This window comes from Phallusia mammillata, chromosome 4, assembly GCF_965637545.1.
Source record: "Phallusia mammillata chromosome 4, kaPhaMamm4.hap1.1, whole genome shotgun sequence".
Lineage (NCBI taxonomy): Eukaryota > Metazoa > Chordata > Ascidiacea > Phlebobranchia > Ascidiidae > Phallusia > Phallusia mammillata.
Genome location: NC_137255.1, coordinates 9,302,966 through 9,326,008, shown reverse-complemented (window position 1 = coordinate 9,326,008; position 23,043 = coordinate 9,302,966). Strand labels below are relative to the sequence as shown.

The window sequence follows — 23,043 nt, the reverse complement described above, 5'->3', positions numbered from 1 at the left end:
AGTTTTATTGTTGTTAATTTGATTGGTCTTTATTCTTTAACTCTTTATAATTCTATGACTTACGAAGTAAAACCTGTGTTTATTTATTTGCGTAAGCCGTAGCCCGTAATGCATATGCTACGAGCATTTTTGTTTGTGTACCTTTTCTCGTTTGCAAAGTTAGTGCCTATTTACAGATGGTCGCTATTTACTGGAAAATGTAAGTCGACAGAAAAAAGTTACTTACTTAATGACTAAGCAAGTTTTGGCTTGCACAGAGCAGACCACATTTTTAATGAAATATGAATTGGATTTTTGCTTAAAATCAACATTCAAGTATTATATTTGTACTTTATTACAGCTATTACTACAATATTTGTTAATACATGTTAACTTAAATTCTTTAAAAAAAAATCATGAGAAGAATGCTGGGTGTAAAAAGGAATCAAAAGTACATTCTCATCTTTTGCATTGCTGCTATATTGATTTGGATGACATTTGTGTGGCATAGTCAAATATCAGGATATTCTGACGAAAGAAGTTCGGGACATGCTGGCAATAGAAAACTATCGGTGCCTTTTGGTAAACGAGGTCTTAAAGCTGAAGGCAAAACCTTTAGACTGGATGGACAGGCAATCACTCTCATTAGTGGGGCAGTTCATTATTTTCGAATTCCTGAAGAGTATTGGGAAGACAGGCTACTAAAAATGAAAGCATGTGGATTAAACACCATTGAAACTTATGTACCTTGGAACCTTCATGAACCAACTCCAAATAACTTTGATTTCAGTGGAAACTTGAACTTAGTTAAGTTTTTGAAACTTGCTCAAAAGCTTGATTTCTTGGTTTTGCTTCGACCTGGACCTTACATTTGTTCAGAATGGGAGTTTGGTGGTTTGCCATCGTGGCTATTGAGGGATCCCCAGATGAAAGTAAGAACTTTGTATTCACCCTTTTTTGAAGCAGTTATTGGATATTTTGAAAAGCTCATACCTCTTGTAGCACCATTGCAGTATTCAAAAGGAGGTCCTATAGTAGCTTTTCAAATAGACAATGAATATGGTTCATACTTTAACGATAAAAACTACTTACCTGGGATTAAGTCTGCAATGGTGAAGTATGGAGTAAGAGAGTTGTTTTTTACATCAGATAATGGAGATGGTGCTAGAAAGCAAACCTTACCTGGAGTATTAAAGACCATTAATTTCAAGACTGTGAAATCACATTTTAATGATTTACTCACTATTCAACCAAATGCTCCCTTAATGGTGATGGAATTCTGGACTGGGTGGTTTGATTGGTGGGGAGCAGAGCACCATACAATGTCCCTGCAGGAATATGGGGAAACTCTCAATGAAATATTTAGTTATGAAGCATCGGTAAATTTCTATATGTTTCATGGTGGTACTAATTTCGGTTTTATGAATGGTGCATTCCAAGATGACACTGGTTACCATGCCGACATTACTAGTTATGACTATGATGCTATTATTGCTGAAAATGGTGATTTGACTCTTAAGTATCACAAAACAAAAGAAATCATTGAGCAGTATTTTCCAGAAATGAAAAAAGCAGATGTTATGTTACCATCACCGATTCTCAGAAAAGCATATGATTCAGTTGCCACAGACCAGTGTTTACCAATTTGGAACACTCTGGAGTTTATTCAAGAACTTACTATGGATTTTCCACAGTGTATGGAAATGCTGGATATTAATGATGGAGCTGGCCAGTCTTATGGCTACACTTTGTATAGGACTGAAATTGCAGGAGTCAAAAATGATAACTTCCAGGTCGGAGGGCTTGAGAATGTTCATGACAGAGGTACCTTTTTTGTTGATCAAGTTAAAAAAGCATTTGTTGCATCTGGAAAGGGTGTGTCAAATGTTATTGGACTCCCTGCACCTGGAAGTGAAAAATCTTTCCAATTGGATGTACTTGTTGAAAATGGAGGCAGAATCAATTGGGAACACTTTGATGATCAGCGTAAGGGTTTGACTGGAAAACTAACAGTTGATGGTTCAGATGTGAAGGGTTGGAAAGTCTATGCATTTGAAATGAAGCAGAAATTTATTGAGCAAATTGCAGTTGCAAATTGGGCCACTTGCACAAAAGGAAAAGAGCTGAAGTCACCTCACTTTTTTATGTACACTTTAGAAATAGATAACGCTCCCTCTGATACATATGTTGACATGTCAGAATGGGGAAAAGGTGTTGTGTTTGTAAATGGAATGAACCTTGGCAGGTACTGGGCAATTGGGCCCCAGCAGGCATTATATCTTCCTGCTCCATGGCTGGTAAAGGGAAAGAATCAGATTATTGTGTTTGAGGAAATGAAGCCTGCACATATGCTGAAGTTTTCGTCAAATCCAAAACTGACAACAAACTGAGATTTTATTATTCCAAGTTTTTAACCATTGGTGCTTTGAACGGTACATACAGTTACACCTTTCTCCTAAGTTTTCTTCAAATCTGTTGTTTTTACCTTTTAAAAGCATTCAATGGCAGCAATCTAATTTTAAAAAGATTTCTTTGCAGAATGTGTTTAATATCACACTAAAGTTGTGTAAAATCTATGAGATGTACCTGTTTGGCTATGCATCTTAACCATAACATGCAAATATAATTTTCATTGTGAAAAGAACTACTGTATTAGTTTTATTTTTTATTACTGTTGTGTAACATGTTCTATTTTATGCTTTTAGTTGTTCTAATTGTTGTGTGTGATTTTCTGGGTGGTAAAATTCAGCAATTCTTTTGTGGTTTACTAATTCACATGCCATCTAAATATGTTTCCTAAAATTGAACAAAAACTGCTGTGCCTTTCCACTGTGTTTCTTTTCTGTGTTTTTCTTTCTGATTTGTAATTTAAACTATGTTTAACAAGCAAAGTCTGTTCAAAAATAAGTTTCAACTAAAGATGCTGCTTTTTACCTTCAGCAGTTTTTCTTTTGAAGCAAATTGTAGTGATGTAGGCTTATTGCTCATAGATGACTTTCAACTGAAACTTTTTCTGTTTCTCTTGTTTTTGAACCGATATTTTTTGCTCCAATAGATTTGAACTGTTTGTAGAAGTTTGAATTTTCTATGCATATAAATGGATGAACAAAAACTACCATTTGTTGTAAGAAAAACAGAAAACAAGGTGGGTAATGGTTACCACCAATATACATTTATAGCTGTTCGGTTGACTGATAGCTTACACTGGTTTGAAATGTCATTTTATCTGTATTTAGGGTTTTGGTTTATTTGCAACCAAAGACCTTAATGCTGGTGATGAGATCTTGGTAGAAGAACCTTTAGTAAGTTGTCAATTTGCTTGGAACAAGCTCTACAAATACTTGGTGAGAGTTGGAGTTTGCCTTCAACGTTTGCAGTTTTAAGGGTTGAATGTTGTTTGTTCTGTTTTTTGTTTAATGCATGTCAAATGTATCAAAACAATTTTGTACTTATTTGTTATACTTTTTATATTTAATAGGCGGAGAATATTTAAATGTGAGCTCATTTTTAAGCTTAAAAAATAGAACACAATTATTCTGAAAGTTTTGGTCATGTTGTCAAAGACATTGTTGTCGCTTTGCAGGCTTGTGACTATTGTATGAAATCATTAGAAACTGCTGAGAGCATGTCTCAAAAGTTGACAGAAAACAGATCTTTATCTCTTCCCCACCCTGAATGCTGTGAGAGAAATGTTGCCATCACAGTACAATGTCCCCAATGTGAGGTTTGTTTCATAAGGTTTTCTTTAATCTAAAATCTTTGATTAACTTGGAAAAATATTTCTTATATGGTTAACCTTTTGTAAAACACCAATCATAAATTACACAACTTGCCAAAATGTGGCAAATCAATAGATCTGTTTCTAATCGTAGGTGATTTTAAACAATACAAAAGTGTGATTGATAAAAATTAGCAAATATTTTTGATAGAAATGACCATGAAATATTACCCAAAAATTTGTCGTCACTTTTTTAGCAATAACATGTTAAAATATTTGAGCAGCTCTGTATATTGACAAATGTACTCAGACTTGATAAAATGAAAGCTTGTACTCATCAAATAGGTATAAATAACTTTATTGTATGTAAAACAAACATAGCAATTGATTTGAATGTAGTGTGGTAGGCAACTGTAGTTAAAAAAAACTGCATTTAGTGCTGACTTGGATAGGTAGGCCAAAAAACACTGCTGTAATTAAATATTGATGTCCATTTCAATTTTCCTTTTCGTAGCTTTTAAAGTGAAGATGTTTTGTGTGCAGATAACTTATTGCTCTACATCTTGTCGGGACAAAGCCTTCACTGAATATCATCAGGTATTTGCACATGACAAAAAGTGGTTTAATATTTATGATTTCTTTGCATTTAATCTTTCATTAACACTTATTACTAATAGGTCCTTGTCTGGGCAAAGTTATGATTAAGCCTACTTGTGATTTGTACACAGCAATTTGTACACAGCAAATGTTTTTGAGTGAGTTTTAAAAAATGAATTTGTGTGTAATTTAAAAACTGTAGTTTTTGTTTTAATTCAACCCTTTATTGGACAATTTGCATTTTGAACAGATTTTGTGTCCACATTCCCAGCATTGCAGTCCTGAGGGATTAGAACAATTAGATGAAACATGGAGAAACATACATTACCCACCAGAAACGGCAACAGTGTGGTTGTTGGCCAAAATAATGGCAAGAGTTAAAATGGTGTGTATAGTGTAAAATTAATCCATGTTAACGATTATATTGAGACAAAGTGTATGCATTTCTGTATCAAATATGTCCCAATTCTGTAGAACATTTAAAACTGAATTGTTCTGTCTAGTAAATGTGTAGAAAGACTTTGTTGATCAGTCTGCTCTACATTTTGTGACAAAAGCCCTTCAATCTCAACTTGACCCTCAACTTGAGTAATTTTAACCCCTGAAGAAGTTTTAGTTTAAATTGAGTGTTATTTGTTCTCTGTCTACTTCAGGAGAAAAACAAAGCTGAGTTTATTTCATACATTGAGGAATTTTGTCATCAATGTAAAAATGAATCAGAAGAAATTGTTCACAAGCTTCTTGGAGACCAGTTTAAAGGTATTCCTTTTTTTATTCAAATTGTTTTATTCAACCATTTTTATGTGTGTTTTGGAGATGTATTTATTTTCGAAATAGCTTATAGTAAACATATGAAGTATCTAAAGAGCAGATTGTAAACAATTCACTTGACAACCATTTATCTTTGGTATCATCCACCAATTGTGTCCTTGACTGTTTTGTGCTTAAAAACGTTTCAACATTGCGCAGCTATTTCCGGGTTGGTGACTGTTTTTAGTACCATTGTGTCGCTTATTTTCTTTCACCAAGCGAAATCAACTCAACTTATCTGATACTAATATTGAGGTTTATGGTTGTATGAAGTATATTGTCTCTGCCTTAAAGTGACCCTTTCAACATGCTTTATTGTGCAGATCAATTACACATGTTGCGAGAACAGCTCAAGTCTCTTTTCTACAGCGATGATATTGCCCATTGGTTTACAGTGGAAGGTTTTGAAAAACTTTTTGCATTGCTTGGCACCAATCAGCAAGGTATAGGGAGCAGTGCCTTGAGTGTTTGGGTACACAACTGTGATAATCTGGATCTGCCTGATGGACAGCGTGATCAGCTGGACACCTTTATAGACAAACTTTATGAAGATTTAGAAAAAGGTTTGTTTTTGTTTTGTAATATGCATATAATATGTAAAACAAAAGTAACCACAGGGTTAACTGCAGTATTTTTGTTGTTGTTCTCTTACATGACTTTTAGATGTTTTGACATTTGTTATTCAAATTTTGGGGGCACTTTTGAAATCCTTATCTATAAAGACTTAAATTAGGTGGAAAGGTAACAAAGCTCTTTTCCTGAGATCTGTTTTTTTTCAATTTGTTTACAGTTGAAAATATTTTTTTACAGTTTCTGGTTCGTTTCTTAACTGTGAGGGGGCAGGTTTGTACCGTGTACAAAGCAAATGCAACCACAGTTGTGCGCCAAATGCAGAAGTCAGTTTTCTACACAATGATCACAGGTAGGTCACGTCCAGGTTGCTGAGACGCGGGGTATAAGGCTTGAGTCCGACTTCTAGTTCAGTATTGCTAGAATGCCATACCCAGCTCCGAATTTTAGGCTGTTTTACCACACTAACTCCCAGTAGTTTGCAATTGGACTTTGACTCCTTAAAGTTGTGATTTCTGTGTAGAGGGGAAGTAGGCAACCTTTTGAATAGTTACGTTTGGCGGCCAAATATAGATTTTCGAAACCAAGCAAAAAGTTTGGCGGCTAAAAATATCAGTTTTCGAACCCTGGTGCAGATGGTAAAAAGTCGACAAAAGCTTTCCATTGATTTATTTTATATCCTTCGAAATCCCCTTTGTTAATGTTTTTTAGACATTAACAAAACCTTAGTTCTTATCTCGCATTTTGGAAGTAAAGTGTTCAATTTTGCACCACGTTTGCAAGGACATTGGATATTAAAATACGGGAGTCTCAGTCCGTTAAACAAATCTGAAATTTGTATTGTTAGCAGCCCCACTTCAACTTCTAAAACCTTTCCACGCGACTACAACTCTGCAACTTTATCACATTCATTTTTCGCATTTTTTTGGAAGGAACAGATGGTATCGAAAACATTTCAAGAAAACAAATGTACCTGTCAAACTGTGTGTTAACTGGCCTGAAGTTCAGGCCTCTTCTGAAATGTAGAACAGTCTTCGAAAATACGCTGTACTGTATTTAAATTGTTAAATGACTGAGAGTTGTTCTTGTGTTACAGATTAACAGTAAAAGCTATTAACGATGTTGCTGCTGGCGAGGAAATAACTATCTCGTATTTAAGTGAATGTGAACTTAACCGAAGTCGCCATTCCAGGCAGAAGCATTTAAGGTCGGTGCTTAGGTTTTAGGTTTAGTTTTTGTAAACTTTGTTTTTCAACAAACCAGACATGGGGTCGAATACACGTGTCCTGTATTCGAATACTTTACGAATACCTGCATGACCGCATTCGAATTCATGAATACTTTAGTGATTTTTGAGTGACAGCAATTCGAATGGTATTCGAATAAAACAAGTCAAGTATTTGTATTCATGAATTGTTGACCCAAATACAACGACAGGTAATTCGAATACTATTCGAATAAACCCAAGCATGTATTCGTATTCACGAATAGTTTCGTAATGTCTAAGTGACAGCGATTCGAATTGTATTCGAATAAAACGTGTCAAGTATTTGTATTCATGAATAGTTGACCAAAAAGCAATAACGTGTAATTCGGATACTATTCAAATAAACCCCAAGCGTGCATTCGTATTCATAAATACATACGTACTTAAAAAATGTATCAATTCGAATTGTATTCGAATTAACAGTTTCAGTTATTTGTATTCACGAATTGTTTAGTTGTTTTAAGAAGCAAACAATGCGACTGCACCGAATCGTGTATTTGTAGTTGCGATTAGAGGTATTCGAACAAAATATAACATTTGGGTTGATGCATTGCAAATTTATTGGTAAAAATGTAAACCAACGAGCTTTGTTTTGCCACATTAGCTTGACTGATTTAAATATCCGTTATATGAATTTTCCCAAATTTACATGAGATGTTTGCTTCCAAAACACGCTTCACCTGTCATGTGCTGAGAACAACCTAATGTTGCAAGCTTTGTAACACAATTGCATTTATGTAACGTCACGATCAAAGTTCTATGTGTCATTGTTTCGTAACGTAAACGAAAACTTGTCAAATCAGGTCACATTCACTGCCAAATCGAATTGTTTTCAAATCTATTTGGCAAAAGTATGTGGCAACATATTCTCGACTACTCCTAGTCTGGAGGTAATCGACAATTCGAATTGTATTCGTAAAAACGTAGTCATTTATTCGATTTTGCTAATCTTACTTTTCCAAAGGCTGACAACAATTCGAATTGTATTCGTAAAAAATTACCGTGTATTCGTATTTGCAAATTCTTAGTTTGTCAAAGACCTACAACAATTCGAATTGTATTTGTATAAATATAGTCATGTATTCGATTTTACGAATTGTTACGTTGTCAAAGGCTGACAACAATTCGAATTGTATTCGTAAAAAATTATCGTGTATTCGAAATTGCGAATTCTTAACTTGGCAAAGACCAACAACAATTCAAATTGTATTCGAATTAATTTACTCAAGTTTTTGTATTCATGAATTGTTGATTTAAAAGTTAACATCAACTATTCGAATTGTATTCATGCACTATCGAACGAAAGCCCAAATCATTCGAATACAGCACGAAGGTGGTAAAACCTGTATTCGAATGCATTCGAATACGAATGACGAATACGAATTCCCCCATGTCTGCAACAAACACCGTATGTTCGTTTGCAATGTGTTTAAAGTACCGTATTTACTCGATTGTAAGCTGCCCTCGTTTATAAGCCGCCCTCGATTATAAGCCGCATGTTGAGGTGTTAAAAAAATAGTGTAAGCCGCCCTCGATTGTAAGCCGCACAATGGAATTTAGATACTATTGTTTCATAATACATCTTTGTGTTATTACATAGTGTAACTATTTGCTCATATTTGTTAGTTACGTTGATAATTGTACCCTAAAGCAGTGGATCCCAACCTTTTTTTGACGCGACCCAAATACTTATCAAAATTTTGTTTAGTGGTTTCTCGCGACCCATAAACATGCTATTTTAGTTGAATTTTTGTCTGTAAATTGGGAAAGCTTTTTAAAAATTACTCCGCAAGTGTAGCAAATCAACAACCTCATAACGAACAAATAGTGTTGTTGTTTTCGACCAAACATTTTCATTTAACCAGGACTTAGAGCTGAATCGAAGAATTATTAGCCAGACAACGCTTAACTGTGAGCTAACACATCACTTTATGACGTCACAAACAGTTTTAACCATTATCACGACAAGTTGTGATGAAATTATTGTTGGGCAACAACTTAAAGCCTTGGGAAATATATAAAAATAACGCTACAAGGCGAAATCAAAAAGTAGATGCTCATATTCGAAAACAAGCGACCTAACAGAATGTTCAGGCGACCCAACTTTGGGTCGCGACCCATAGGTTGGGAAACACTGCCCTACAGAACGTATATAGTCGTATAATCTGTACTTGTGTACAAGTTTTGAACCCAAAATACGTTAAAACGTTGAAGTGTAGAAATTCTATCGTTATAAAATTAAAGTGTAAGCATCCCTCGATTGTAAGCCGCACAAACGGCAGGTAAAAAACAATATAAGCCGCGGCTTACAATCGAGTAAATACGGTAGGCTATACGTTCAAGTAACAAGATATTGGATAATATTGGCTTGCTTCTCTGGAAACGTGCTGTGGTTCCTGCATTTGATTGACGAAAGATTGTATTTTTACCCACAGAGAAAATTATCTATTCACGTGCTGGTGTAAAAAGTGCCAAGCCCAAAATGGTGACCCCGATATTACGTCCGATGAAGACAGTGAAGATGACATGGATGATACTTGATAACAATAACGTTGTGTAAATGATGTTGTCCGGCGGTAGAAACTAGTGGGGATGGTATTTGGGACTGGGAAGCACTTCTGCTTGCAATGTTGTCTCGCGAATGGCGAAAATAAACAAAAAAGAACGAAATTTGTACGTTGAATGAATGTACAGTTTGAGACGATGTTAGTTTTCACAGCTTGTTTTGGAAACTTAACCGAGCTGAGTTTAATGCCAGGTTTCTGTGTTTGATATTTTCGTTTGCATTGTGTTGTCCAGTGGATTAGACACGAATGTCAGAGGACATGTCCCAAAGTGGAAAACATTTTTTTACTCTGTGTATGTTTTCTATGTTAATGGAAACGTAGCAATCATTGGATAATATTTAGGAAAACATGTGAATGCATTCAAGCATAACAATAATGTTACTGTTGTAGTTTTTGTTGTGAAAATAATTGATTTACTTAAATTAAGATAAACAAACGTCATCTTCCCCGTAATTATTGTACTAAAAACAAAAAATGTCAATTTGCTTCCAAAAAAATATTTATTCATCTGCTTTGTAGTGTGTAATTTATGCTGAAAATGGGAAAAATAAAAAAGGCCAGAAGTCGGGCATCAGGAGGACCAGGCTCAAATCGGCACAGATCAGATTTGGCTCAAGCAATTGAGAATACTGATGATCTGAGGGATCATCCAAATAGAAAAGGAAAAGAAAGAAAACGCCAGGTTTGATGTGCAAATGTCTGCATTTTATATGTTTTAAACTAAAAAAAAAACACTTTGAAAAGCTGCTCATTCCAAATGTAGAAGTGAAACTGCTAAATGTACTTGTAAGTTGTAATACACGGCCATAGGCAAACTAAAATGTAGGAAGTATAACATTGTGTCAAGTGCAAATCAGATCGCAGCAAACGAACCTATGTCACTTTTTATCAAAGCTAAGAAAAGGGTTGAAACTCTTCATTCTCATTATCTCCAAAAGTCGCCCAAGTCGGCTACAGTGTTTAAACCAAACATAGCATATATTTTGTTTCAGATTAGGTGAAATGGTAAAACTTTACACCTGTACTGATCAGCATCACTTAGATTTTTTGTTTAACACGTTGACTGCCAAGGGATATTCCTATGTTGTGCTCAAATTTGCCAAATATATTTTAGTGGCGTTATGAAATCAAGTCGAAATATTTTGTGTGCCATGCTAACTCATAGGTAACATGCTGGTGTAGGGCAGGGGTGTCAAACTCAAACCACTTTGAGGGCCAGAAACAGACTTCCAAGTAAGCCAAGGGGCCACACTGTCGAAACATTTTTTTACAGTGTAACAACAACAAAATTGCATGATTATAAAGTAAAAGATTCATTAATTCCATTAACTGCATTAAAAAACAGTATTTTAATAAATAACAAACAGATATACAGTGTAGCAAAGTGAAAGAATCAACTGTGCTTTTTGCTTTGTGTGAAAACAAAGGCGTACAATGACACACCAATCGCAATTGCTGATTCTAAAGATGGATTGTTTCAATTAACCTGTTAAAACGCTAATATATACCACTAATCTCGCCTGAGTAAAATACATAACTTCTAGAAGTTACTTCGGGGGCTGCACAAAAACTCTTGAAGGGCCGCATGTTTGACATCCCTGGTGTAGGGTGTCTCGGTGTTGCCACAACGCATCCACAACGTTAGTTCGAGACGCCAGCTTGTTTTAAGTGTGTTACAATCAAATAAGTCTACTACGAGTATACTCGTATCTGGCAAGCCTGGCTAGATCGGCAACTACGAGATGACTCGTGGTTGGCAGTCAACGTGTTAAAAAAATGTGCCTATAGGCATTAGAATACATTTTAACGACATCATCAGTTTCTGCCTAAAAATGCGTGTTCAACAGCGACTAAAATGCTGCAGGAGAGGTGGCAATTATCACCATACAAAAATCGTTAAATGCAGTAATAGAAGCAGGCAAAATGTGTGTTTGTGCCCACAAGAGGGTTTACTCACACATGACTGGACATGTGATGAAAAAACAGGTTATTTTTCTTGCGGGTCAAACTTGTAACTTGAACATTGATCGACACTCCTAGGTACATATATATATATATGTATATGTATATATTACTGTAGTGTAAATTATTATATCAATTGGATGCTCTAGCTGGGCAACAATAATGTAACTTTTGTACCTTTTAGGAGGAAAGTGAATTTGTTGATGATAAATTAACAAAGAAGATATTGGAAGCGGCCAGAAAACAGCAAGATGAATTTGATGGTACTCAAGTTCAACAAGCAGCCCCTGCAAAGTTTACAACCAAGCTTAGAACCAAGGTGGGACTAAAAGTAATGTAATGGAAAGTAACTTTTGCCATATAAATTAACTAACTAAAATCTGGCACTGGAGTTTATGTTGTAAAAAACAGGTTGTTTCATGCTGGGCAAACTTACAACTTAAACATTGAGCAACACTCCTTAGTATATGTGTATAACTTATGTAATTTTTAACTAATCAAAATCTGGTGCTGGTCTTTATGTTGCTTACCTGAATATGTATGTAGATTAAATACTCACCTTTTCATGGATTTAAACCCTAACTTATTCAAGCTTATGTTTTACCTGTTTGTGTTTTATCTTTAGTAAAAGTAACAATTTTTGATGGCATTTAATGTGCAGAGATTGGAGGTATGATGCCTGACTCATTGTAAAAATTCATGTAGTCTTTGACTGTTAGAATTTTTATAAAAATGTGAAAAATTTAAAGAATTTGAAAGGGGTCACGTTTAAAAAAGTTTGGGAAGCCCTGCTATATTGTGTGTTACTTACTTGCTCATTTCTATGTAGCAGCACTTTTTAAACTGGGGTCCACATATAATGATTTCTTGGGCAGCTGAGAGGAGCCCAAGCCCAAGTCTTTCCAAAATCTCATGTGAGGTCAGAATGCTAAACTGTGACGAAAAAGGTCCATGTAATAAACTGATTCTTTAATCATTGCCATACGAAGTAATCCCGCATACCAAATAAAATGTACTCTGAATTTCGTAATGCGAATGTGCTGACATAAACATCGACTTGAACAAATGTGTTTATTATATTGGAACGCGATTCTCTATACCCAAAATTGGCTAAGACATGTTGCATTTACATTACTGACAGAAGTGTCTGGACCTTGGACCATTCGACAAAACCAATTGAGTAGCCCTGGTTTAGAGGGTACAAAAATCACAGTCGGCACTCATTCTAATGCAATGTTTTTCGCCATTTACGGAGAAGTGTGTCTTGGACTCTTGGGAACCAAACTTCACAATTTAAGCATGCCGTTTTTAAATCCTGTTAAGTGCTTGCTGGGCTGGTGTTGTGTATTCCAGTATTAAGTTAACTTGACAGTTATGTTAAACTCTGTATATATATCTCTGGCTGCTATTATCTCTGGATTGGTTTTTGTACATTAAGGAAGATGACCAGAGTTCTGATGATGAAGAATGGCCAGCACTGGGTGATGAGAGTCAGCAAAGTGATTTTATTGAGGAAGTTGTTGTTGAAGAGGAAGACGAAAAACTCCTGGAAACTTTCATGAATCCAAATCCTCCTTCCAGAAGAACATTAGCTGATATTATAATGGAAAAGTTAAATGGTATGCTATTACAGCTAGTGTTGTGGTGACAAATGACTGGAATCTTAAATTATTTACGGTGTAACAATCTTTGGTGCAGAAAAACAAAGCGATGTTTCAACTTTGATGCCTGATGTTGAAAACCAGATGCCAGACATGGATCCTCGCATAATTGAAGTTTACAAAGATGTGAAAACTATTCTACAGAAGTATAGATCAGGAAAACTGCCCAAAGCCTTTAAAGTGCGGTCGGAGTTTTGTTTTCACATTGCAACTCAATTGCACTTTCTTTTCTTGTGATTTTGTTTATTTGTGCCAAATTAGTCTAATTTGAATGCAGACATAAATAGATATTTCTTGCTATTAACTTTAAATAATGCCCCAAGTTGTTGCCAGGATAAATGCTTGAAGTGAGTTTTTTTTGTTTTTGAAGTTAATTTAGCCTAAAAAAACAGTGGTCCCAAACTTCATGACCAATTCATACTAAACACAAAAGCAGTTCAAACTGTAAAATATTCCACTAGCCCGGTCACAAAAACTTCAGAGTTTTTTCTTGCTTTTAAACTTTTGTTCAATCAAATCAGGTAATTCCACATCTCCGTAACTGGGAGGAAATCCTTTATGTGACTGAACCTGACAGTTGGAGTGCTGCTGCCATGTATCAGGTACATCACATGTCGTTTGCTCGAAAATCTGCTAAATGTGACAATATTATATACAATAGTTATCTATTTTTGTTTGCACAAACTAACCTCTTTTTGTAGGGTAAAATATTTCTCAAGAGTGTAGAGCAGGTTCATGAATGTTGTTCCAAAAGAGAAAGTGTTCTTTAAACTAAAAACATGGTGCTTGATTTCTTACAGTTATAAATGTGTTGAGTTGAGTTGAGTTGAGTTTATTTCGCTTGGTGAAAGACAACATAGCAACACAATTGCACTAAAACAATCACCAAGCCGGAAATAGCTGCGCAACGTTAAGACGTTATGAAGCGCAAAAAAGTGTCGGGCACAATTGGTGGATAGTAGTTGAACGTGCTGCAGCTACACCGTATTATAAGGCGTTATGTGTCGGGTGCTCACAAGAAAGTGAGTGTGGCGCAGAGTGAGTATAACACGACTGGGGGGGAACGATGGTGGGACCAGTCGCGGGGGCCCTAGAATCTAACCACCCGTGTTAGGGAAAGAGGGTGGGGTTCGTGTGATATCAAATATGCTGGAAAATCAGTTTATCATGAATAACCTAGTGTTCCGACAAACCAAATACTTGCAGGAATGCATATTTAATGTAAAACAAAATAGAAAAAAAAGAAACAAAAAAACATATGTTGTTGTAACAAAACAGAAAATGATATGTGCTGAGCCAAATTGATGTCTCTTCTTTTTTTAGGCCACAAGAATATTTGTGTCAAACATGAATGTGCACATGACTCAGCGATTTCTTTTCCTTGTTCTTCTTCCTCGAATCCGTGATGACATTCATTATTATAAACGATTAAACTTCCATTTGTTTATGGTATGTTGTTTGCAGGATATTTGAATTTTTTAAAACCTGCTTAATTTTCAACAAAAATCATATCTTCTGTACAATTGTATTTGCAGGCTTTAAAGAAGGCTTTATTTAAGCCTGCTGCATTCTTCAAAGGGATATTGTTGCCACTTTGTGAAGAAGGCACCTGTACACTACGTGAAGCAACAATAATAGCTAGTGTAATGGCAAAGTGCTCTATACCAGTTCTCCATGCAAGGTAATTCCATACAACTCATATGTAAATGACACATTTGTCAAAGATGTTTTTCTGTAGTGCTGCAATGTTAAAGATCGCTGAGATGAACTATAGTGGAGCAAACAGCATATTTTTGCGGATCCTGATTTCAAAGAAATATGCTTTGCCCTTCCGTGTCATTGATGCTTTGGTGGGTTTTCATTTTTTCAAATTCAAATTTTATATCAATAAAATTTCTGCCAATGTTAGAAATTATTAATAACCTTGTATTTATAAATTGTTATGTTCAAAAACCTTGCATTGATTTACTCTCTCAAAAACTATTTGATTGATTCAAATTACATCTTTTCAAACTCAAATTTAGTATGTACAAAGAAAATATACAAAGTCTGTGTACAAACTGTTGTCGTTGTGGATAAATATCCTATAACAGTACTAAGTTTGAATTGAATTTGTTCAATACTTTATTTGTGCTTCTAAATATGAAATCAGTTATGGTTTACAGGTTTTTCATTTTCTAAGTTTCCGCAATGAGCAGCGTCCTCTTCCAGTTTTATGGCATCAATGCTTTCTAACATTTTCTGAGACATACAGGTATGTGTAACATCAAAGCAGAATGGTACTAGCTTCGAACTTATCTTTCAAAGTGTCGATTTTTGGTGGGTGGGGGGTCATTTATTTCTGTGGTGGAATTTACAAGACATTTTATTCAATGTTGTTTTAATGGAAATAGACTAGTTTGTTACAATATTTTGCATGCCTGTTTATATGATTAGTTGTTTCGTCATAATGTTTAGGCAAAAAAACAGAATTGTGGAGATCATATTAACAGATCACAATGGTGGCTAGTATTCTACTACAAGGTTTCTGGTTCTTAGTCTACTTTCAAACAGAATTAAGTGCAGCTGGTTTCCCTTGAACCTACAAATTTCTTCTCCAGGGAACAACAGAAAAAGTCATACAGCGAATCTGTTTAATCGCCTTATTCACTTAATTGCAAATTTGCAAACTTGTAAATTCAGAAATCCAACCCTAGCAAATTGTTTGATATGTTTAAACAGGTAAATTTTTTTAACAAAAACAAATACCAAAAAAATTAATTGTAGATTTGTAAAGAGTTTGCGAACCTAATTGTGATGGGAACCTAACTGCATGAGAAAACTTATGTTTTCAAATCAGTTACTCGAAAAATGTCTGCCAGAACCAGCACGAAACTCTTGAAAACGCGCACCAGTTTAAAAGAAATCGTTCAGAATTCCACACTAGATAACGCTGGAACGAACCTGGGTATTCTTAAACTGAATATCTTTTTAGGACCGACATCTCGAGTGAACAACGGGAAGGTTTGCTTGAACTTCTGAAACATCGAATTCATCCACTTATTACCCCTGAAATCCGCAAACAACTGCAGGGTGCTGAATGTCGAGATGTTGAAATGGACGAACCTTTACCGATTCCGTAATACAATTCAGTATAGAATTGCCTGTAGTCTTGTCATGCATCAGCAGCGTGATATAAGTCATCTGGATAGACTTTCGGCGAGGGTTCGAACCCCAACCATTGGCTAGCCAGGGGACCATGCCACAAAAAATGAAAATTTCGGTCCCATAAGTGTTTTAAACCAACCCCAACATTTTGCCCCCCTTTCGCAAAAATTTTGGGTGGCCTTTGAAATTTTGCAACGAGTTAGTACAATCCCTTACCCCAACCCTGATAGTCCTGACCGTCAGCATTTAAACACAATTCGCTTTAAATATTCACAAACCTATCGCTATTTAGCAAACCTTGTCTGGTGTGAGTTCTTACGTTTGCAGCTTTGACGTTGGGACCAGTGGCGTTTCCGATACCAACGCAGGCTAACCTAAAACGTGATCGAAGTTACACCTTAAATAGGGTTAGCGAACAGTACAATGGCCCTCAGTGCAGGAAAAATTGGACACAAACAACACGACGCTTTAATTCCTTCACTAGTTTCACTTTAATATATAGAACAACGATAAAATAACGACGCACGGAAAAATGGTTTAAAACAAAGGAGAACTGACGATAAAGGAACAGTAGCGGAGAAATACGACGCAACGCCATAGAAATGTACACGATCACATCATATAAGCAGCGTTGTGGGGTCTGGGAGAGAAGCGTGAAAAAGGCATTGTGTATTCTGCAGGACAAGAAAAAAATGAGTGACTGTACATTGGGTTCAATTTAGACGTAGTGTATGCATGTCTTGAATGTATCAGTCATAACAGAAATTTTTTGGTCAGTATTGAGTTGGATTTCAAAATCTAAAAATCAACGCAGACATTTTGAATCCAGTTGCAAAAACTGCTACTAAACTAAACACGGATAGTAGGTACGGCAGTAGGACAGGAAAATGAACAACATGTTTGTTACGTTTTTAGCACTTGTAACTAAAAAAGGCGTCTGAGCGAAGTATATATGTTCCGGCCTGCGCTCAAGTCATAAAAATAGGAAAGTTTTAATAAAAAAAATTGCTTCAAACATGACGAAGAGGCAAATGTACATAAATGACCCAGAAAATTGGGTTTCTAACTTATTTATAGGGCAGAAATTTAGGTTAATGTTTTTAACTAAGGTATGAGCCTTACACTGGGTGTTTTAACGGTTGAAATAAAATGGCATTTATCCGGTTAGAGATGTACACAGTCCTGGCAGTTGAAAGTTAAACCATGCGTGTAATAAAAATTATGTGTGAAAATGAACCAGCGAAAATTATGTGTGAAAATGAACCAGTATTTTTGCTGGTACATTTGGATCTTCAAACACTACAGGTACATACGGTACTGTAGGTACGTTTGATGCTAGGTACTATCCGTATCAGAGCCGGTTTAGAGTAGTTACATCGAATTCGTTTACCACAGTACACCACAATTGCTCCTACCACCTTCAATATAATGATGATTCAATTAACAGTTTGTTTCTGTACCAACTGGCGTTTTTACTGCATTGTGTATCAGTTTTTTTAGCGGATTGTTCAATACGCGTGTGATTACGAACAACATTCCTGCAAATAAGTAATTTAGGATAAACTGAACAAACAGTTGTGTGTGAACTTATAAAACTCCATAAAGAGCTATTGTACAGCAGTGACACGTATGCAAGGAAAAATGAATGTAGCCCTTTGCCATAAGGGCTTTGGGAACAGATATTAAACTGGATAAAAGAGCATTGCGTCGCCCGCTATTATATCGCGCTTCTGCAAATAAGCAAAAATCACAAATATCCAAAAAAACGCATCAACAATCGACCCTCACGTAGATGTTTCTATAGACTGCGGTTCCACACCTAACATATGATCATCAGCGCTATGGTCCAGTACATAACGGGAATCGTGGATCATGACATTTCCCGGGAAATCCCCACGTCCATTTCCCCCGTCGCTGTTCGTGCTCACGTCATGCGCAAACACCTCTTCGTTTTCTCCTTTGGAGCGCATTTCGGAGGAGGAGATTCCCCCCGTTGCTCCTCCATCGGCGAATTCGGAGGTTTCCATTCGGAGTATGTATGGAATGATGGAATCAATTTGAACGTTGCCGATGAGCCCGGCGAAAAATAACTCCTCCGTAAGAGCGGGGGAGAGGGAGCGAAGAGTGGGAAGAGTAAGGAGCAGGCTACAGATCCTAAAAAGATAAACGCTTTGTTCGTTTGTTTATTTTTTTGGTCCTAGGTGGGCGGACAATGCCTAAATGATTTATGCTTACAATGGAACCATTTTTTATTCGAGTTTTTTACTTATTATCAACTCCTATCAGATTCTACGGGTCTGGAGCATTGTCGCGAAAGTTTCTTGCTCAGGGAACAAGTGTGCGAGACAGAATTAGAACCCACAACCTTATGAACAAAAAATAGTCACGCCAAGCAATCAGGGATTGGAGTGGATTGGGAAAAAGCTGGGATTGGTGACAAAAGGCTGCTTAGGAAGTTCTTATAGGAACACAAAGCGTAGATTAACCATCATTAACTCTCAGTTGCCAAACTCAAACTTCTTGTTTAGGAAGTAAAAGCAACGCTACCACCCGGCCCATGTAAGTTAAAAAAGCAACTTTTGAAGAGCCTTCAATAGCGGATTCGTATCTCGCAGCATAATTGTTTAAAAGCTTATTAGGGACTTAAAATGTTTCAAAATGAGGAAAAACTTTTGGGAAATTTCCACAAACCTGTCTTGCTCTTCAGGAAAATGTTTCGAATGATGATCGCGTAATTCGGCGATCGTTCGTGATTGGAATCTTTGAACTTGGGGACGATGGGCTGCTTTCACGTGATCTGCGCACAACCACAAATTAAAACTTCTGCGCAGGTGTCGATATTATAAGTATCCTGCCGTAACCCTAAGCGACCTCATTTTTTCTGCATTAAACAAACGTTTTCATGTCCTGCTTTTTTATTGTAACGCCTGGCAAAAGAATCGTTTTTGCCATTTTTGCCATACGCCTACAATTACCAGACATTTTCGTTTCTTCTCGAAAGATAAAGTTTTGTGGGGTCAAATGTTACAGCCCCATTTAGCTTTCATTTTGTTTACCTGGACTGAAGAGTATCATCGATTTCAGGTAAGCAAATTCCCGTTGGTCGATCTCGAGTCTCTGCATTCGAGCTACTAGTTCTTGTAGTTTGTTGATGTGATCGATAACTCGCTGTACACGAGTGGCAGATATGTTACCTGAAACAGAATAAGAACCGCATACCATTAATCAAGGTAAAGCGGTGGAGGTGCGAACATGTCAACTAAAATCAAAAACGTTACCAAATTACCGATAGGTGGCGCATAGAGCGTTAAAGAATATTTAAAAGCAAAATTGCCTGAAAATTCTGACGGCTAGGGCTATTTGCGTTGGGGTGATGTTTTATAATAAATAGAAACAAAAGTAATTTTGTACCTAATCTTTAATTCAGTTTATAAACCTGAAATAATATTGCTCTTTAGATACTGTTAAAAAATTAGCAAAATTTTGTGATTTGAGTTGTGTGAGTTATGGTGTTAGGGTAATTTCTATCAATCAAAGTTATAGGTACAGTTGAGGGCGGATCTAGAAATTCTTTCTGGGGGTTAGGACCGACACAACTTCAATGACCCAACAAGGGCTATAATGAAACGACATGCATAAAAACGCGGCCTGCAGTTACACTACGAAAAGGAATCGTCCGTCACCGGGTACAGCGACAAAAAACAAAGCCATTTGTTGCGTTACCTTGCTGGAAATTGGTTCTCATATGTTTTAAAACGGTTGCAAGGACTTGGTTGAGATTCATGCTTCGCGCACATTGGGCAAGGCCGAGAGTAAATAGTTCGTGCCAGCAATCCTTCAGTAATGTTGTGTGACACTCCGATCTATTAGAAAAAATTATTAGTAGAGCCATAGTAGTCTATACTCGCCCTACCTGCAAATATTAAGGCCAACCCCATCAACAATTACATTGAAAACTGTTAAGAATGAGTAAAAATTTTAAATTCGGATGAGACCAGCACCCTTTTCTCATACATTAAACAATAAAATACTTTTGTGTATGACATGAGTTTTATTATAACATTGATATGACTATTTTAACCATTGCCTTTGTATTGAAAATTTCTTGAGACAATCTTACTCCTGTAAAAACGTCGGAACTGATAACCTGATAACCAATTCAATATTTTCGTCATGCATGTATGACGTCATAATGACCCAATAACTTTGACCCAAACACCCAGTAACAAACCATATGTGCTAGGTTCTCGGTCAAGTCTATTTTAGTTTGTTAAGCGTTTTTTGGCAAAACAAAGAGATATTTCTAATGGCGAATATAACGGCCCAAATAGACGTAAAAAGCGACATGTTATCATATTCAAACATTTCGGCAAATGCTCATGCCATCATCTGTTATCTATTTGTCATTGGACTTATGAACAGATCCGTGTGTAGTATTTGAAACATATTTTTTTTTAAACTCAAAATCCTTATGCGATTAAACGGAATATGCCATTAACCAGAATTGTCTGAGTTTAGTTTCACATCTCACCTTAGGAGTTGAAAAGCAAATATAGATCGCGCCCACTGAGCCGACAGGAAAAGTAGTCTCGACGCAGACTCGCAGATGTAGTGGACGCTTGGTATCCCGGATGTAGGAGTGGGCATGCTCAGGTCGAACTGAAAGTTGGCTTCTGTCATGAGCGGTCCCTAAGAAAAAGGAAATTTACCGACAAGAAAATGGCAATGTGTGGTTACTTGCTATTTTTCCTTGATTATACCAAGTGTCATTGAAATGTAAACAATATCATTGGCATGTCACAATGACATTTAATGAAGGAGCAGCTTGGTAGATCGAAAAGATATGTAAAAAATCAGAGTAATCGACAGACAAAAATGGTGCAAATTGTTTTTTAAAATTTTCCGGTGCAAATTTTATCCATTTTGCACATACTGAGCAGTCGACACCACATTGACATTCTATACAAACTTTTCCACAGTTTAGACAATTGTCAAATAGTTAGAGCTATTTGAGAGGTCTCATGTGGCTATTGGGTCAAACACATCAATTTGCACACCACAATGGCTTGTTCTACAACTTGTCCGATATTTTTTATCATTTTATGAGGCAAGCTGCTGTAACTAAGAAGCCTAACAAAACCAAAACTGCTCAAAATCAGGTGCAAAATCAAAATCTACATCACAATTTCAGCCCATAGAAAATGGCATCAAATTCATAGATGGTAAAAGAACAATTATTTTTTTAAAAACCAAAGAAAGACATTCTCGCATTGAATCTACCTCAAAATCCAGCACAGGAGTTTGGATTTGGCCCGATGAAGTTTCCGTCATATTGCTGTTCGTTGTACATCGCTTCAATGTTTCGTTCAGGGCATTAAGAGCTCTGAAATAAATTGGTAATTATAGAGCATGATATAACGCATTTTGTAACATTTTTCGTAGCAGATTAACCGTTGGGTCAAAGTTCACAACTTCAGATGTCTATTTATTATGAGCGTAAATTTGAGTAAGTTCAACCACTCTTTCTTAACCAAAACGTGAATAAACCAGCGCTAAACTGGTTTATCACAGTACGCCAGGCCCACCAAGGCGCCATGCCGATTTAGCCGGTCACCAGCATTCACCACAATATGGCAAGGCGTAGGCTAGAAAAATCTAGCCTGCGTTGGGATGCGAACCAAAGACAGGAGTCTTTCCGGGACTCGAGCTACGCAGGCTCAGCGGAGACTCCGCCGAAAGTTGAATCACAAACACCGTTAATTTATACATGAGTCTGCCGTGATCGCTGGTCTACACAGACGCTTCAGGACTGATTCCAATTATAAATTTATGTTCATCATAATAGACGAAAAAGAATCAAACTTTAAAAAAACACAATTTTTCTGCAAAAAACAACAACAACAGCTTGTCATGCTGGTCGCAAAAATATTTAATCTGAAATCATGTACTTACTTGGTAGCATCTTCAATCTTCTCACTGACTCCGTTCTCCTCATGTTCTGAGCGAACAGCTCGTTCGTTTTCGCCGACCCCAGAAGACTTGCTTAAGTGAGCGATCGTCGATACCACACTGGCTAACGTACTTAGACTTCCCTGTGGACAACACATATCCGCGTGACGCCATTTTCCCCCAATTTAATTTTTACCCAAACGATTTTTCATACATAATTAATGTTGCTTATGTAACCCTGTATCTATTTCTGAACATAGACTAATTAAATACACAAAATGGACAGAATAAAAACAAACATTTTAAAATGCCAATGTAACCATTGTTGTTTTGTTGTAAAATGTTTTTGACAGGAGCATACCATGCAAATATCAATATTTGAATTTCGTTTTAACCCGAGGGCACCTCACGCAAAAAATCGATTGTGCAAAACATGACCTTGATCGCGCGAGTTTGCAAACACCGAAAAACAATCACCAACCTGATTCTGTTTGTCCATTAAATCCAGGGTCGATCTAAAGACAAGAAAATATTTTGTCATAAGACGCTTGACCCATACTGATATGCAAACTGTGCTGGACTAAATAAAGGTTTTAAGGCCCCCAAAGACGTTCAAATTTAAGACAAAAAATATGTTTACCGAACTGTTTTAATGCAGTGCTCGTTGGCGAGTCAATACAACTGGTAGAGCTAATTACGCAAGAACTCGCAACAGAAAAATTTGCTCGATACCGATAGACGTAAAGAGCGCAGGTATTTAAATTGCCAGTGGGACTGGATTAGGGTTAAGAACTAAATTTTAACAATTATTACCCT

General features: G+C 36.4%; 4 protein-coding genes across 7 annotated transcripts in view; 3 read left to right on the top strand and 1 right to left on the bottom strand.

Annotated features, from left to right (window-relative positions):
* The first annotated feature begins 342 nt into the window (after positions 1 to 342).
* LOC145222213 (beta-galactosidase-1-like protein 2) lies at positions 343 to 3,035 on the top strand. Its single transcript, XM_080088280.1, has one exon. It carries the CDS (start codon positions 396 to 398, stop codon positions 2,367 to 2,369), a length of 1,974 nt encoding a protein of 657 aa, XP_079944406.1. The 5' UTR covers positions 343 to 395; the 3' UTR covers positions 2,370 to 3,035.
* A 24-nt stretch (positions 3,036 to 3,059) lies between these two features.
* Positions 3,060 to 9,611, top strand: LOC145222215 (protein-lysine N-trimethyltransferase SMYD5-like). 2 transcript variants are annotated; one of them, XM_080088282.1, is made up of 10 exons: positions 3,060 to 3,124; positions 3,216 to 3,323; positions 3,563 to 3,703; positions 4,241 to 4,294; positions 4,545 to 4,679; positions 4,948 to 5,053; positions 5,428 to 5,667; positions 5,915 to 6,026; positions 6,771 to 6,881; positions 9,377 to 9,611. In XM_080088282.1, the coding sequence occupies exons 1-10, from the start codon at positions 3,077 to 3,079 to the stop codon at positions 9,480 to 9,482; spliced, it is 1,161 nt and encodes a 386-aa protein (XP_079944408.1). In that variant the 5' UTR covers positions 3,060 to 3,076; the 3' UTR covers positions 9,483 to 9,611. The 2 variants fall into 2 exon arrangements, with proteins under 2 accessions (XP_079944408.1, XP_079944409.1); XM_080088283.1 differs by lacking the exons at positions 6,771 to 6,881; positions 9,377 to 9,611 and adding an exon at positions 6,522 to 6,736.
* Positions 9,612 to 9,936: 325 nt separating this feature from the next.
* Positions 9,937 to 16,270, top strand: LOC145222214 (bystin-like). Its single transcript, XM_080088281.1, has 10 exons — positions 9,937 to 10,190; positions 11,655 to 11,789; positions 12,909 to 13,089; positions 13,169 to 13,311; positions 13,653 to 13,733; positions 14,455 to 14,580; positions 14,667 to 14,812; positions 14,870 to 14,981; positions 15,297 to 15,385; positions 16,106 to 16,270. The coding sequence occupies exons 1-10, from the start codon at positions 10,038 to 10,040 to the stop codon at positions 16,251 to 16,253; spliced, it is 1,314 nt and encodes a 437-aa protein (XP_079944407.1). The 5' UTR covers positions 9,937 to 10,037; the 3' UTR covers positions 16,254 to 16,270.
* Positions 16,271 to 16,745: 475 nt separating this feature from the next.
* LOC145222211 (orphan steroid hormone receptor 2-like) overlaps positions 16,746 to 23,043 on the bottom strand; it is a 28,657-nt gene continuing 22,359 nt past the window's right edge. For all 3 annotated transcript variants that reach the window (XM_080088279.1, XM_080088278.1, XM_080088277.1), the window contains exons 10-17: positions 22,709 to 22,742; positions 22,231 to 22,370; positions 21,559 to 21,661; positions 20,810 to 20,967; positions 20,002 to 20,141; positions 19,335 to 19,472; positions 18,970 to 19,075; positions 16,746 to 18,432 (exon numbers count right to left, since the gene is read on the bottom strand). In XM_080088279.1, coding sequence (XP_079944405.1) covers positions 18,063 to 18,432; positions 18,970 to 19,075; positions 19,335 to 19,472; positions 20,002 to 20,141; positions 20,810 to 20,967; positions 21,559 to 21,661; positions 22,231 to 22,370; positions 22,709 to 22,742 — 1,189 coding nt within the window. In that variant the 3' untranslated portion in view covers positions 16,746 to 18,062. The remainder of the gene's footprint in view (positions 18,433 to 18,969; positions 19,076 to 19,334; positions 19,473 to 20,001; positions 20,142 to 20,809; positions 20,968 to 21,558; positions 21,662 to 22,230; positions 22,371 to 22,708; positions 22,743 to 23,043) is intronic.

Coding starts and splice junctions, on each gene's coding strand:
- LOC145222213 (XM_080088280.1), top strand. CDS start 396: ATGAGAAGAATGCTGGGTGTAAAAAGGAATCAAAAGTACATTCTCATC.
- LOC145222215 (XM_080088282.1), top strand. CDS start 3,077: ATGGATGAACAAAAACTACCATTTGTTGTAAGAAAAACAGAAAACAAG. Junction 4,680..4,947: donor TAATGGCAAGAGTTAAAATG/GTGTGTATAGTG, acceptor TGTCTACTTCAG/GAGAAAAACAAAGCTGAGTT. Junction 5,668..5,914: donor TTATGAAGATTTAGAAAAAG/GTTTGTTTTTGT, acceptor ATTTTTTTACAG/TTTCTGGTTCGTTTCTTAAC.
- LOC145222214 (XM_080088281.1), top strand. CDS start 10,038: ATGCTGAAAATGGGAAAAATAAAAAAGGCCAGAAGTCGGGCATCAGGA. Junction 14,813..14,869: donor ATACCAGTTCTCCATGCAAG/GTAATTCCATAC, acceptor GTTTTTCTGTAG/TGCTGCAATGTTAAAGATCG. Junction 14,982..15,296: donor TCCGTGTCATTGATGCTTTG/GTGGGTTTTCAT, acceptor TATGGTTTACAG/GTTTTTCATTTTCTAAGTTT.